Raw genomic sequence first — 15,886 nt, forward strand, 5'->3', positions numbered from 1 at the left:
TGGTACACATTCAATGACTATTTCCGCAGCTGCCAGGATATCTTCCTAGTAGAGTAAACTCCTTGTTTCCTTACTGCACCAACAAGGTGATATTTACTTAGTAGACTTTTAAACATTAAAGAGTTAATAAAAAAATAACTTCAATATTATCAATAATTGCCAGCTATTAGGCCATATGCGTAACAAACGTTAAAAACACATTTAACATTAAGCTACCGGCTAATTTGTTAAAAATAACTTTTTGTACACATCAATAATAATGAAACGTGAGAAAAATCTAAATATAAAGACAAACAAAATACAAAGAGGCAACTAACTATTCGAACGACTCAAGCAACAACAAAAGAAAATCATGAATGAATTTAAATAATTTTCAAAATTTTTAGGTACTTTGGTCATTACAAAAATGCTTAAACCCAACAACAATTAGCTCTCTTTTTTGAGACAATTTCTCAAAGAAAAGCAATAAAGCTGTAGAGAGCGGACGAGCGATCGAGTGAGTTGGTGATTTCAAAAAGCCAGAGATTGCAGGTGTAGTCGTTATTGTTGTAATTGCTGATATTGTAGTTGTTGTTGCATGATTTTCTACAGGGTTATGTCTGTCATTTCAATTGGCCGGCCACACACTTCCACTGCGCTTAAGTACACATCCACCGTTGACAATGTTGAGTTTTAGTGTAATTTGTTGGTATTGAAATCGATTGATTTTTTGTTTTTTAAAAACTTTTTTTTTGTATTTTGGATTATATACATATACAATGGTTTTTTGGTTAATGCTTAGTATAAAAAACGTGAACAATAGAAATTTAATTATTATTTGCAATTGTTAATTCACACAGACCACAAGCACGGGTCTTGGAGCAAAGCAAACAGAGACAGAGTAGAGAAATAGTAAACCAAAGGGATTTAGCACACACAATGGTTTCCTCCAAACACTTAGTCCTCGTTGCCCTATTGGGCTTCTCAACCATATGTCATGCCATCAACATGGAGAGCATGATCGATGAAGAAAATGCCAAATGTGAAAGTGGCAGTGACAGCATGGCCTGCGTGAAAGTAAGAGCTATGAGATTTTTGGATACAGTCATGACTAAAGAAGATTTCAAGGTGAGTGGTGATGTGGATAATATACAATATTTTGAATAATTTTAAAATAATGTTGAATTGTTGTTTTTCAGATCTCCAATGTTGAGGTTAAATCAAATGGTTATCAAGCTCCTACATCGGTTGAAGGTCGATCCAGCAGTGGTGACTACTTTGATGCTATTGAAAACTATATCCAAGGTCATGACGTTACCATGGACTTGCCTATGGCTGATGCCAAAGTCACTGTCTCATCCCGTAATTTGAATAACGATGAATTAAGTCTTAATGTCAAATTTTCGGGTGAGGGTGTCGTCGAAGGCAAGGGTAAGAAGGGAAACATCTTCAAGAAGGGTGTGTTGCATGCTAGACTTTGTCATTTAAACGACTAACACAAATTATAACTAATACTTGTATTTCTGTTCTCTTTTATCTCATCATTCCCATCTATTCTTTATCATTTTAATTCATTTTAAAGGAAAGAAACACCGTTTGCGTAAAATGGCCATGCCCATTATGGTATTGATCTTGTTGAAGGCTATCACCATCATCCCCATGGCTATTGGTATCTTGAAGATTAAGGCTTTGAACGCTTTGGGTTTGGGTTTCTTCTCTTTCATTGTTTCGGTTGGTTTGGCCATATTCCAATTGTGCAAGAAGGTAAGTTGAACGCAAACTAAACAAACAAAAAAACTGTGTCTACTTTTAGGCTACGGTGGGATGTTAGAGAGAAATAGAGATAGAGCTAGAGCTAAAGTGGAGAAATAGCGTTAAAACATAAGTGAGAGATTTAATTTTAAACGTTATTATAAAAACATACCAAAGACTAAAGCATACATCAAGGGTAAGATTTGCTTGCTAAATCCCTAACCCCACCTTTAATCATCAGCCTGAAAATCTACATCAAATTTTTACAATCCCAAATGTTTTGACGCTCATTTGTTCACTCCTGCTCTACTTTCATCACCTAAACCTTTCTTTCTTGCATAAGATTCCCTTTAGTCAATTGTTTGTAGCACATTTACTATTTTTACTAACACAATGATTCCATTTCTCAGATTGCCGCTGAACACCACCACTCTTCCCACATCACCTCCCACGGACCCTGGGATGGTCGTTCTGTAAGTTCTATTGCCAGCGTAGAACAATTCGAAACAAATCCCTCTGCCCAAAACTTGGCCTACAGTGCTTACAATTAAGTTTTAGTAACATACCAAAAACAAAGAACATAAAGCCCCCTACCTTACCTTACCTTCCCTCCACACACTCCCTTTCCTTCCCCTTTATACATAACAAGGAAAACAGAAAAAACAACAAAAATTTAACCAAAAATGTAAAAGCTTCTTAAAACAACAACGACAACCTCCAAAAAGTTTAAATGTACGACGACGACTAACTGGCCAGAAGAGGAAATAAGCAAAATTGGATAAAAAAGGTTCAACAACAGATGACATCTCTCGGTTGTTATTTTTTCTGTTCATGTTCATTCATTTCTGGCAAATGATTGATTGCAAATTGGTAGGAAATTTAAAGAAGCGTAAATTTAAATCACCGCCTTCTTGTTGTTCATTTTCCAATTTGTAAGTTGAACCTTTGCCTTTTTTTGAAACTAAACCCTAAGTTGGTTGGCTTCGCAATGCATACATTTAGGCCTGGTCAATTCCAAAGAAAATATTTTTTTATAATTTTTATTTATAAAAAAAAACTGAAGTTTTTATATGCAATTTTTGTTTACACTTAGTTGAGTTTAATTTATTTATTTTTGTAATTTTAATAATTTATTTATTGTAAAAAAAACCAAAAAAAAAAACATGCAAAGAAAAGAAAGCAAAAAAATAAAATTTGATATTTATTTAAAAAAAAAAAACATACGAGGTGTTTTTAATAGAAAAATTATTAAATTAGAGAAAATTAAGGTTGTGCTGATTAAATATTTTAAGTTTGATATTTTAAATATTATTAATTATATGTATTTAAAAGCTTTTCAAACTTAAATCAAAGGTCTCAAAAAAGTTTGTCAATCGAGTATCGAATTTGGGCATTTAAAATAAGAAATCATAATATTAATAGGCAAGTCGATTTCTTTAGACCCCTTTTACACTCACATTATACATTCAATTTGGGAAAGAAATATACCATTTTAAAGAGATTTATTCACAGATGTGCAGAATATATATTTTATTGAAATCGGTTCAGTTTTTTAGGAGCTATAAGCGTTTAAAGATGTTACTAATACATATGCAAAAACGTGTACATGTGAACCTTAAGCTAAAAAGTAAACAAAGCATTACGTGTTTGTCCAATTTTTTGTTGTAAATAAATAAGAGAAACAATTAAACAGTATTGATTTCGCTCTGTTTTAAGTGAGAGTTGTTATAGAAAACAATGAAGAAGAAGATTTTAATAATTTAAAGTCGCTTGAAAGAAATATTTTGAAGGTTTTTTTTTATTTTCTCAATATGTAAATAGTAAGTAAATAGTTATTTTATAATATCTGCAGAACTATAATTGTGACGGTCTTTAAACTTTATACGAATCAATTTCTTATCACTGCATGAAGTTTAAGCAAAAATGGGACGGATAGGAATAGGTGGCGAGTCACCTCCCATACAAAGTAAATAGTTATTTTTAAATATTTTGTGAGCTATAATTATTCAAACTTTGAATAAATGGCTCTTTTATCATTTTGCGTAGTTTCGCTGAAAATTTTCGGGATTGGAATAGTGGGCGTGGCACACCCTAACAAAGTAAATATTTAGTTTTGAATATCTGGAGAATTATTACAATTATAAAAGTGTTAAAACTTTTTACGAATTAATTTCTTATTACTGTGCGGAGTTAGCTGAATATAGGCGAAGTTAGATTAGAGGGCGTAGCACCTCCCATACAAAGTAAATATTTATTTCGAAAGTCTGGGGAACCAAAATGGAGGGTCGGTAAAGGAGGTGAGTCACCTCCCATACAAAGTAATAATTGCAAGATTCTTCAAACTTTGTATGCATAGATCTATTACCATTTTACAGAGATTGGGTGAAAATGGTCGGGATTTCATAAGTGGTCGTGGCAATTCCTATACAAAGTAAATAATTAATTTCGAATATCTGGAGAACTATAATTCTAAAAGTATTTAAAATGTGTATCAATCAATTTAATACCATTCTACGGAGGTTAGCTAAAAACGAATTTATTCATGATCCTTTTTACAAAGTTTAGCTAAACGTGATCGGATTAGTAGGAATGACCCTCCCATAAAAAGGAAAGTTAAAGTGAAGCTTGATATGAGTTATTTTTTTTACATATAATACATAGAAATGGGTGGGATCAGTGGTATCTCCCATACCAAATTAGTTATTGTTTGAATATCAAGTAAACTGTAATTGAGACATTCTCCACATTTTACATGTATTATTTTCATATCATTGTACGTAGTTAGGTTGTATCAGAAATCCATTCATATTTCTTAATTTTACTAGAATAGGGGTAGCGAAGTGCACCGGGGTATGCTAGTAAACATTAAAGCTTGCTTAACATTTTCATTATTTATTAAAAGTAACCAGTAAATTCCAAATGGATATTTCTTTTAAATTGAAGGGGGAATTCCATCCTAATAAATAGATAATATAATTTAGCATGCTTGTTGATCTATGTGTTAATCTGGGGTTAAAGATCAAAATGAAAACCTTAATTTATTATGTCTTTAAATTAATAAAGCTGAATAAAACAAAAATTGCCACCTCCTACACTGATTGTGCAGCACAACCTGAACTCTGCTTCGCTGTTATAAAATTAGTAAATGAAGGTGTCTATTTCCATCATCGAAACATTAGTAACATTAAGTAAATGGCCACAAAACAATTAATCTATTAACATTAACATGGCCCAATAAAATATCAATTTACATTTGTCTTATTGATTTTGTTTTAATGTCAATAATCACACATCCACGCACGTCCTAATTGGAATCATTTTACCACTCATTCATTATATTTTAATTTCTCCCAGGTATTTAGTATCTCTTACTATATAAGTGTTTGTATGATTGTATCTCACAGTTTATGTGTTGGAAATTAACGCATTTCTTCACGCAACTAAGTGTTATTAACGTGATGTTAATGTAATAGAAAAATTTTTGCATTTACAGTGTGAGCCGAAAATATATCATAAACATTCAGGGAATGTAGTAGTAAGGAGTGAGAGTGATTAATACGCGTTTTTCCTTAAACAGTATCGGGAGAATTTGTCCCTTGATAGAAACCCTGGTTCCAAAGCCAATAAATATAAAGCATTTTCAAAGAGCTGCCAACACATATGATAGGAAACCAGTCCGGTTAGCTTAGTACTCGGACTATTTGGTACGAAAAGTTAAAGCCAATGCTGGTTTAAAAACACACAAGGCTCAAAAATTTCCTGACAGGAACTCTGCTAAAAATTTAGAGGCCAATGCCAGAGTACGGAAATTGAAGTTTTTATGTTGCTGATGCTCGAGGGAATGTGTTATTTGTACCAGGAGAGGCAAATCCTCCAAACTGCCTGGAGCTAATCAAAATGGATGATCGGTCGAGAACTCTCTGAGTTAGAAGGGGTCACAATGTTACATTTTGGCCAAGCAGGTGCATTTTCTCATCCATGTAACTTATTACCTATTGTTCTTAGCAAAATGTGTCCAAAATAGTTCAGATAGCTATTTCTTCAATCTTTCGAAAATAAGTAAAAATATTTTTCTTTTAAAAGATCAATAATTTATATTCGTGAGTGATTTTCGGAAGTGGGCCTTATATGGGAGCTATGACCAATTATGGACCGATCATAAAATTTGGTGACATGAATTTTGTATATGGGGGATTTCACGTCAAGTGAACCAACTTTTAAAATCGATGTCTTTCGACCGGGATGAAATTTACACCAAGGTTACACCTATGGGATAGTAATTCAGACACAATTTTTCAACAAGATCGGTCCAGAACTCTCTGAGTTAGAGGGGGTCAAAATTTGACATTTTGGCCAAACATGTGATTTTTCTCATCCATGTAACTTATTAGCTATTGTTCTTAGCAAAATGTGTTCCAAATAGTTTAGATAGCTATTTCTTCAATATTTCGAAAAAAATATTTAAAAAATAAAAAAATTTTAATATTTTTTTTCCGAAATCAAAAACTTTTTTGACTTTTTTTTTAAATGGGCCCTTTTTTGTTTTTTTTTTTTCTTAACATAAAGCTTAGATATTTTCCTTGAACACCTATTTGGTCGCGTAGTGGGATGCGAGTGCAATATCTATCAAAATAAATATTTTGTAACTCAAAACATAAAATTTTTGACTTTTTTTGCCAAATCAAAAACTTTGTTGACTATTTTTTCAAAATGGACCCTTTTTTAATTTTTTTTTTAGCTCAAACAAAAGCTTAGATATTTTCCTTGAAGACCTATTTGGTCGCTTAGTGGGATGCGAGTTTGATATCTATCAAAAAAAATGTTTTGTAACTCAAAACATGAAATTTTTGACTTTTTTATTTTTTTTTTTTTTGCTCAAAAGAAAGCTTGGATATTTTCCTTTCAGACCTATTTGGTGGCTTAGTGAGATGCGAGTGGGATATCTTTCAAAATAAATGTTTTGTAACTCAAAACATGCAATTTTTCACTTTTTTTTCAAAATCGAACTTTTTTCCAAAATGGGCCCTTTTTTAATTTTTTTTTTGTTCAAAAAGCTTGGGTCTAGTCCTTTAAGATCCATTTGGTCGCTTAGTGGGATGCGAGTGGAATATATAACAAAATAAATGTTTTGTAACTCAAGATATACAATTTTTGATTTTATTTTGGCAAAATCCAACTTTTTTCAAAGGGGCCCTTTTTTAATTTTTTTTTTTTTTTTTGCTCAAAAGAAAGCTTAGGTCTATTCCTTTAAGAGCTTTTTGGTCTCGTAGTGGGATGCGAGTGGGATAGTATCAGAATAAATGTTCTAACACAAAAATTGTATGTCTTGACTTACAAAATATTTATTTTGATAGATATTCCACTCGCATCCCACGTAAACACAAGGTTTATGTGGGCATCCATCCAACGACTCAGAGAGTGATTCTGACTCGATCGGTATACTTTAAGGATGGATGTTAGACTAATATTCTTGGCCGTTACAAAAATCAGCACAAACGCATAATACCCTCCCCACTACGGTGGTGTAAGATATAAATATTTCTTCTGAAACAGTTTTGTTTTGGTTTTTTAAATAAATAAAATCAAATATTTTTAATTTTATGACGTTTTTCGACGACAATATATATTATGTTCTGTGGTCCCCAACTCGTGGGCCGATATCGTAATGGGACAGCATGGCATCGAAACCAACGACGTCTTAGTAGTGGCACCAGACTGATGAATAACGTCATCGAAGCAACAATATTTAAAGGTAAGTACAAAGGAGAAGACGTTTTGATACCACGGATTCTTAAATACAATTAGGAAATACTGAAATATAATTGGAAACTTCTGAAATTCAATTGGAAATGGTGTAATAATTGTAACTCATAAAGAACAAATATATTTGCGACAACTAAAAATTTGCAGCCACAATATGAATGTTGAAACTTTCCGTTTACACTTTAATTAAATTTGTAAATTTCTAATTTCATTAACTGTTTAACTACAACCAAAACAAATAAATTTTATAATAAAAAACAGCAAAAAACAAAAATCGATTTTCATTATTATTTACACATTAAACGTGTTAACAACGTTTATGGGGAAACTTATTCTACATAATCGTAAATATTTACACACATAGAAAGTAAATACTTGTAATAGGAAAATTTTATAAAATATGTACCTATACCTATATTAAAACTAACACTAAATTTTTTAATAAAATCAAAAAAAAAATATTTCTTAAATCAAGGAAATTTTTAAATATTTCAATTAACTTTTGAGAAAATAAAAATTTCCATAAAAAAATCCTCAAAAAATCGTATAAATTGTGGAATATCACAATATTAAGGTTAAACTTGGACATGACAAATATAGAGTTGTATGCGGCTGGAAGGAAGAGCACTTTCAATTGATACCTGATATTCAGGCCTGTCACACATTTTGCTGGGAATGATTTAAATTCAGTAGTTTTTATTCCGATCGATTTCATTTTAGGTTCTTCAGATTCCATGTAATTTATTAATTCCAAAAATATAAAATAATTTTGTATTTCTGATTTTAATTTGACAGCATTTTTGATATTAAAACAAAAGTGAAGTTTTTGGTACAGAAATTGATTAACAATTTTAGAAAAAGAAATAATTACAAAGAAATATCAATTTCACTTTGAAAACTAAAAGTGGTTTCATTCCGAAAGAAATTTTCGTTTTACTTTTTCTGAAGAAGCAAAATACGGAATTTATTCCATACAAACCTCATCAACAGAGAGTATTTGTGTTTGTGAGAGAATTTCAGCCAGCTAACTCCCAACCTTTGGGCCATATCATGTTTTCAACAGACATACAGACAGACAGACAGACAGGCATAGCTAGATCATCTTGGAATCTTATGAGAACCCAGAATATACATATATGTATACTTTTTGGTTCTATAACCAATATATCGATATTTTACAAACGGAATGACAAAAACATAACCCCCATCTTTTTTGAGGATGGGTATAATAACTATCGATATAACGAATGGTCCTGACAACATATCTTTCGTTGTACCGGGATTTGTCTGTAAATTTATCATTATTTTAATTTATTATTTATTAATTCAATATTGCAAATTTAAAGCTTGTTTACGCCCAATATGTAAATATATGTATATTTGATTATTTAATTACACTATGTAAATTAATTACAAATTCGAAAATATTTAAGGCTTTTCCAAAGAATATCAATTATGATATTATTACAGGTGGATAAAAAAATTTTTAAATTAAAAATTGATTATGAATAAGGGGTTAATTAAACAAAACTATTAAATATTAATATTTTTTAATAGCATTAATTTTTTTAATGCTATTAATTATTGAAATGTGTCCTTTTGTTTTTGCTGCAAATAAAAATCAGATTTTAATATTAAATGTTATATAAATATCAATATTTTAATCTATATATGGTTACCTTAATATAGAAAGGCCCTAACTCGTGTTTTTTTTAAGTCGAGATTTGTTGGCTAAAAATGATATGACGAAAATCTGTATCTGTAATCCATAAAAGAGTAACGTTACTGACTGACTAATTCATCATCGCACAGCCCAAACGACTGAAGGTCGTATCAAGAAATTTTAACTGTGGGTTCCTCCCTCCCCAAAACGATCCACTAAGAAGGAATTTCGAACGTTTAGTGTGTAAAAACGGGTAAATTAAGTAACCTATATCTTCAAAACTAATAATTATACAAAGAAACATAAAATTGCATGTTCCTCCATTTAAAAAATTAGCTAACAGGTGTCTGGTACTTTTTCGAAGTTTGAAACTTTTAAGGGAAAAAACGGGTAAAAACTGTATTTTGGTATTTTTTTGGCACCCTATGTATCTTTGAAACCAATAAACATAGAAACAAATTTTAAATCGTATTCTTTACTTATCAAAAAATAACAAATATAAATTTGGTACTTTTTGGAAATTCGAAACCATAACCATATTGTATTTAATTTTGGTGCTTTTTTCATAAAATAAGGTTTTCTATAAATTGATAAAGACATATGAATATTTTATTATGAGCTCCAACCAAGCTACAAAAATTTATTTGAATAAAATTTTACCTCCACAACGGGGATAAAAAAGGTACCAAAAAGGTTGTAAAAAATAGGGAAAACATATTTTTTTATAATTATTAAGCCAATTTTGATAAAACAATAGGTAATAAGTTACATGGATGAGAAAAAACACCTGCTTGACCAAAATGTCTAATTTTGATCCCCTCTCACTCAGAGAATTTCCGACCGATCTTGTTGAAAAAAATGTGTCTGAATTACTATTCAATAGAACTGACCTTGGTGCATTTGGCTCACTTGACATGAAATCCCCCATACATAAAACTTTTGTATATGCCACACAAAGGCATAAATATGAAAATAGTTGGTATCAGTTTAAATACATTTAAATACATTTATTTACAAAGATTTATTGAATGAAGTTGAATTGACGTATTTTATACAATATAAATTGTAATTGACATTTAATGAAAATCCTTAATCATCAAGCGATTTTAATTTAAATTTAGTACAGAAACGTAAAATAAAATCGAAACAATTGAACTACTTATTAACATTGACAATGCTTCTACGACCTTGGGTAGAATATAAATATTAAATTGTATCCTAATTTAACTGATCAATTATAAAGAATTTTGGTGAATTTTGCTTAGGTAAAGGTCTTAGTCAGAACTTAGTCCAAAGCATTTAAAACTGTTGAACTATTCAAATAATTTCCACTCCAGCCTTCATATACCACTAAAATCCGAAGTTGGCTACCAATTCGATATGATTAAAGGCTGTTTTGGTACAGGGATTTTATGAGTAACGGTGTTTGGATTATTTCGGTAATGATATTTTAGAGGTAATTTTGTCCTTGCACGTAGTTTTAGTCATATTAAAGAAATTACATATTTATAAGCGGTTGTGGTAGTACTGGCCTTCAATGACATCACCGTGTTAAAATAATAAGTTAAAATGCTATTGTGTAAGTTTAACTCATTCAAAGTAATGCTGACGGTATGTAGTAATTGAATAGTAAGTTATTGAGTAATTGCAAGTCATTGCCAAGTTTTTGCTAGGAAATTGATAATCGTTTATTTAGTATTATTAAACATATTCATTCCGGTATTTATTCCATTAATTTTTTTTTGCAAAAATTGCGATCAATTCCTTCCCACATTTGTTTAATTTTTAGTTTGTACACGGTCTTTATGCTTTGATTCTGGGCATTATTTGCGAACAATTAAGGGGCTCACAAATTTTCCATCTTGTTTAAATTATGTATGCTACCACAGCATAGAGATATTAAGTGAACTACGATTTGGATAATTTTGAAACGTGAATTGAAGCATTGTCTGGTTGAAATATGCAGTAGTTATCGATGTTTTCATCAATAAATAAGATAGGAGTGTTTTCTAATTTTCATTAAAAATTGTTTTCTGGGACGGAAAATTTGCTACGATATTAATTTTTTGATACTATTTCACGTTTACATGTATCGTGGTACTCCTTCTTTGATACTATTAAACTCTAGAAAAATCTATGTATAACAGTATACAGATAAGCCTCCATTTACGCGGTACTTTATTTACGCGAATTCGATATAACGCTAACTGAAATTAGCAACAATTTTTTCAAATACGCGACTTTTTTTACACTATTTTTATATAACGTGGCAACAAACAACAAGAAACGAAAAAACACAAGCGAATAACATATATCTTTTTTGAAAACTTCGTAATTTTTATGAATTTTTTGTTATGTTTTGATCTCTTTTATGTATTAGAATATTTTGTTTTTTTAATTGAAATTTTGTCCTTAATTTATGATAAGAAATAATATTTATAGTTGAGTTTTTTTACGCGATTTTTAGGTCCCAATTTCTTTTTTGTTATGTGACTGATGTATTGTTTTACGCGAAATAAAAAATTATTGGCCCCACAAAAGCATTTCGTTCTAAATTAGAACCTCGTTTTACGCGAATTTGATTTACACGCTATTTTTTTTGGTCCCAACAAACCGCGTAAATGGAGGCCTACCTGTATCTTAAAAACATTTGTTTATACCGGTTTATGCTACAGAAAAATTTATGTATAACAGTTTTGTCTATTGAAACTTTTTTGTATAACAGTTTTTTCTATAGAAACACTTGTTTTTTCAGAGACATAACTGTTATAAGAAATATCTAAACAAATTTAGCCATAATTGTTATATTGTAGAAATAAAATTTTGTTTCTTTAAGAAATAGTTACATATTTTCAAGGAAAATAATGACTAATTGTGAACCAAACATCACAAAATTTGGTGAGGCGAGTTTGACTTATATAAAATATTTTTGCAGAGTTTGGTATGGATATCTATATAAATAAGGTAGCTTAGCTATTTTCAGATAGGGCAATCGTACACGCAGAGAAAAAATATAATTGGGCATGGTTACTGTAACCATTTATATAGTGTTACAAGTTTTTTAACTATATTATAGTCACAGTAACCATTTACATGATTGTGGTAACCATAATATGGTTAAATTGCGATTCACATGATTGTCTCAACCATATATATGGTTACAGTAAACATATATATGTTTGTGGCAACCATATTTATGATGAATAATTTTATCATAATATGTTGTTCTCAGATTATGATAAGCCTTAAGCCGAGAGCACCATAATATGATAAGTCCTTCATCATATAAATGGTTGTCACAAACATATATATGTTTACTGTAACCATATATATGGTTGAGACAATCATGTGAATCGTAAGTTAACCATATTATGGTTACCACAATCATGTAAATGGTTACTGTGACTATAATATAGTTAAAAAACTTGTAACAATATTGAAATGGTTACAGTAACCATGCCCAACTATATTTTTTCTCTGCGTGTATGGGGACTAGGAGAAATAATAGACCGATTAGTATACTTTAAGGTATACCAATCTGCTCAGGAAAAAAATATATAAAAACAAGTAAGAGTGCTATATTCGGCTGTGCCGAATCTTATATACCCTTCACCAAATTATACTTCAAAATTTTAAATATTTTTAGGTAAACAAAATTTATTTTTTTTTCCAGTTGTTTTTTGAATTTTTTGGAAAAAAAAATTTTTTGATTGTTATTTAATTTTTTTTTTAAATTTAAAATTTTTTTTTAAATTTAAAAAAATTTTTTTTTTTTAAATTTTAAAATTTTTTTTTTGTTTTTTAAATTTTTTTAAAAAAAAAAAAAAAATTCGGGTTCAAAATTTTTTTTCCCGATTTTGACCCATTGTAGGTCCAACTTACTATGGTCTTATATACGTCGTTGCAAATGTCTTTGAAATATCTATCATTAGATATCCATATTGTCTATATTAATGTCTTAGTAATCCAGATATAGGTAAAAAAATAGGTCAAAAATCGAGGTTGTCTTGGTTTTTTACTCATATCTCAGCCATTTGTGGACCGATTTTGCTGATTTTAAATAGCAAAATTCTCGAAAGCATGTCTGACAGAATTATTGAAGATTTGGATCCCGAAGATATCTGGGGTCTTCAGAAAACTGATTTCAACAGACAGACAGACGGACAGACAGACAGACAGACAGACGGACATGGCTTAATCGACTCCGCTATCTATAAAGATCCAGAATATATATACTTTATAGGGTCGGAAATGAAGAATGTAGAAATTACAAACGGAATGACAAACTTATATATACCCTTCTCACGAAGGTGAAGGGTATAAAAATGTGGGTGTTGGGACAATATTTTAGAACGTTACAAATATCAGCACTATCCCAATATACCCTCCCCACTATGGTGGTGTAGGGTATAACAAACTTTGTTTACTTTCAGATTTCCTTTTCGGTAACTTCCATGAAGTATCTCCACTTCAACCAATATCCGATTGTCTGATAGACGAATCTAAATACGTCATCGATGCTCAGAACATCAATTAGAGAACTTAAAGTGGATTCATCTTCAGAAGATGACGAAGACAAAACAAGAGCGAGAGTTTTGAGCAGCTACAGCTAAAATAGATAGCTTTAAACCTGTGAGACTGAAAGTAGAAGCCGATTTGTTGTAATATTGGGAAGAGAAAAAGTATACTTTTCCATTTTTACATAAATTGGTTCTTATTGTCCCTGCAGATCATTTTCAGCTTTGCGCTTGCCAAAATATTGTTTGTGAAACTAAATTCTTCGTAAATAAAGAAAACACAATAATCAATCTCATACCATTTTTATTTTATTTTACAAAACTTTTTTAAGTTTTTTGCTACTTTAAAGGTAAATACTAATGTATTTACTGGGGTGATAGGCTCGGTTTTTTTAATAAGGTCGGTTTCGGTTTTTTGAAAAGCTTACATTTCGAATATCGAAGAACCCGGGTTTTTCTCCTCGAATAGCCGGTTTTTTCTAAAAGTGTGTTTTCGTGAGTTTTAGTGTATTAAAAACTTTTAATATTTAGACAAATGTAACAAGTGATCTGGAAGGCCTGAAAACTATCTCAATGCATGTTATCTATATGTCCTACAAGTCACTGAGTGAAAGATCATTTTAAGTGTCTAGTTTTATAAAAACAAAAGAAAATATCGATATACTCCAAAGCATTTAAACTCTGTTTTATTCCTAAGGTACTATTTTAACCTTCATAAGTTCTTCAAATTTACTGACGTTAACCATCTTCGGGTCAAATTTGACCCAAATAGTAAATAACTTTTTTGGCGAAAAAAAAAACCTAATGAAGTTAGATTTTTAGAAAAAATTAAATTTTAAATTCAAAATGGGTAAAATTTAAGAAAATTGACCTTATGAAATAAGAAAAACATTGCTTTGGTATTTACCCTTGGAATCGAGTATAATGTTCAGCAAGTATGATGAAAAGAGACAGATATATATTAGAGCTACAAAGCTCTGAAAAAATTTAACTTGATTGTGCGTAACAAAATTCAAGATTTTTGCTTCACGTGAAATATGACCCAAAGACCAAAGTCCAAAAAAGTTTATAGATATTTTTTTGCATTTGTTTTTCTAAAAACCTAACATAGTTGTTGACATTTGAAATTGAAAAAAATCATAAAATATCAACCAATAACTTTTAGAAAAAATTAAATATTAATTTCAAAATGGGGCAAATTTGAACCGAATACCTTGAAAAGGTTACAAGAAGTAATCAAAATTGCTTTAATCACTATTATTTTAATAAATAGAACTGTTTTTCTTCTTATTTCTAGGCGTTTTAATATTTTAACAAAAAACTGGTTAACCGGTTATTATTAAAAAATCGAAACCGAAACCGAAACCGGTTTATATTAAATTACAATTTTTCGAAGAAACCGAAAACCGGTTTTTAAAAAATGTCGAAGAATCGATCGCCCTAGTATTTACTAATAAAATGCAAGTAAGGCGACGAAAAAAACTTCTTTTGAGTTATGAGCACCAAAAAACAAAATTCTTGAGAATAGCTCTTATTAGGTAACTTAAAACATACATATAAATCGAAAATAAAAGTTATGAGCAACGAAAAAAAATTAATTACTTAATTAAAAACGTAAAAATTGAATAACAGTTATTTTTGGTCTCTGGTTTTTTCTATTGAAACATGATACAAAAAGATTTCTGTATAAAATTTTTTTTATAAAAACAATTTGTGTATAACAGTTTAAGCTATATTAAAATTTGTGTATAACAGTTTATTCTATAGAAAATTTGAAGTGTAACAGTTTTTTCTATAGACAAACTTGTAAGACTTACCCTGCTTAATATAAATTGAAAACAATGAAATGCAATTATACCATTTATGTATGTATGTACAAAATTATATCCGTGTAGGTAATGTTCATGTTCAAGTGCTTTATAATCATATTTTAGTACTACTTTCTAAAAAAAAATGTTTTTATCATTATTTTACGCAGAAAAACATAACTTAATGTGTCATTTTATGATATATTTCTATGGGTTGTTAGTAGGGTATTCAAATTATTCGATTTTTCTCTTGTTCGAATAAAACAAATAATTCGAATAAGGGATTTTAACTTGTTCGAATAATTCGATCACACGTTTAAAATTAATCGAATTATTCGAATAATTTTATTTTTTTAAAAAAAGTAAAGAATGAAGTTTTTATGTAGTTTTTTTAAAAAATTATT

At 29.9% G+C, this 15,886-nt stretch overlaps 1 protein-coding gene across 1 annotated transcript; it reads left to right on the top strand.

Annotated features, from left to right (window-relative positions):
- Nucleotides 1-899: 899 nt before the first annotated feature.
- Osi19 (DUF1676 domain-containing protein Osi19) lies at nt 900-2,301 on the top strand. Its single transcript, XM_065506011.1, has 4 exons — nt 900-1,107; nt 1,179-1,437; nt 1,562-1,743; nt 2,142-2,301. The coding sequence occupies exons 1-4, from the start codon at nt 919-921 to the stop codon at nt 2,280-2,282; spliced, it is 771 nt and encodes a 256-aa protein (XP_065362083.1). The 5' UTR covers nt 900-918; the 3' UTR covers nt 2,283-2,301.
- The last annotated feature ends 13,585 nt before the right edge of the window (nt 2,302-15,886 follow it).

The sequence above is a fragment of the Calliphora vicina genome, chromosome 1 (assembly GCF_958450345.1).
Source record: "Calliphora vicina chromosome 1, idCalVici1.1, whole genome shotgun sequence".
NCBI classification, from domain to species: Eukaryota; Metazoa; Arthropoda; class Insecta; order Diptera; family Calliphoridae; genus Calliphora; species Calliphora vicina.

Excerpts from the sequence above, each read along its gene's own strand:
- Osi19 (XM_065506011.1), top strand. The coding sequence starts at position 919 with ATGGTTTCCTCCAAACACTTAGTCCTCGTTGCCCTATTGGGCTTCTCA. Across the intron at positions 1,438-1,561 it reads GGGAAACATCTTCAAGAAGG|GAAAGAAACACCGTTTGCGT; the intron begins GTGTGTTGCATG and ends TTCATTTTAAAG. Across the intron at positions 1,744-2,141 it reads TATTCCAATTGTGCAAGAAG|ATTGCCGCTGAACACCACCA; the intron begins GTAAGTTGAACG and ends TCCATTTCTCAG.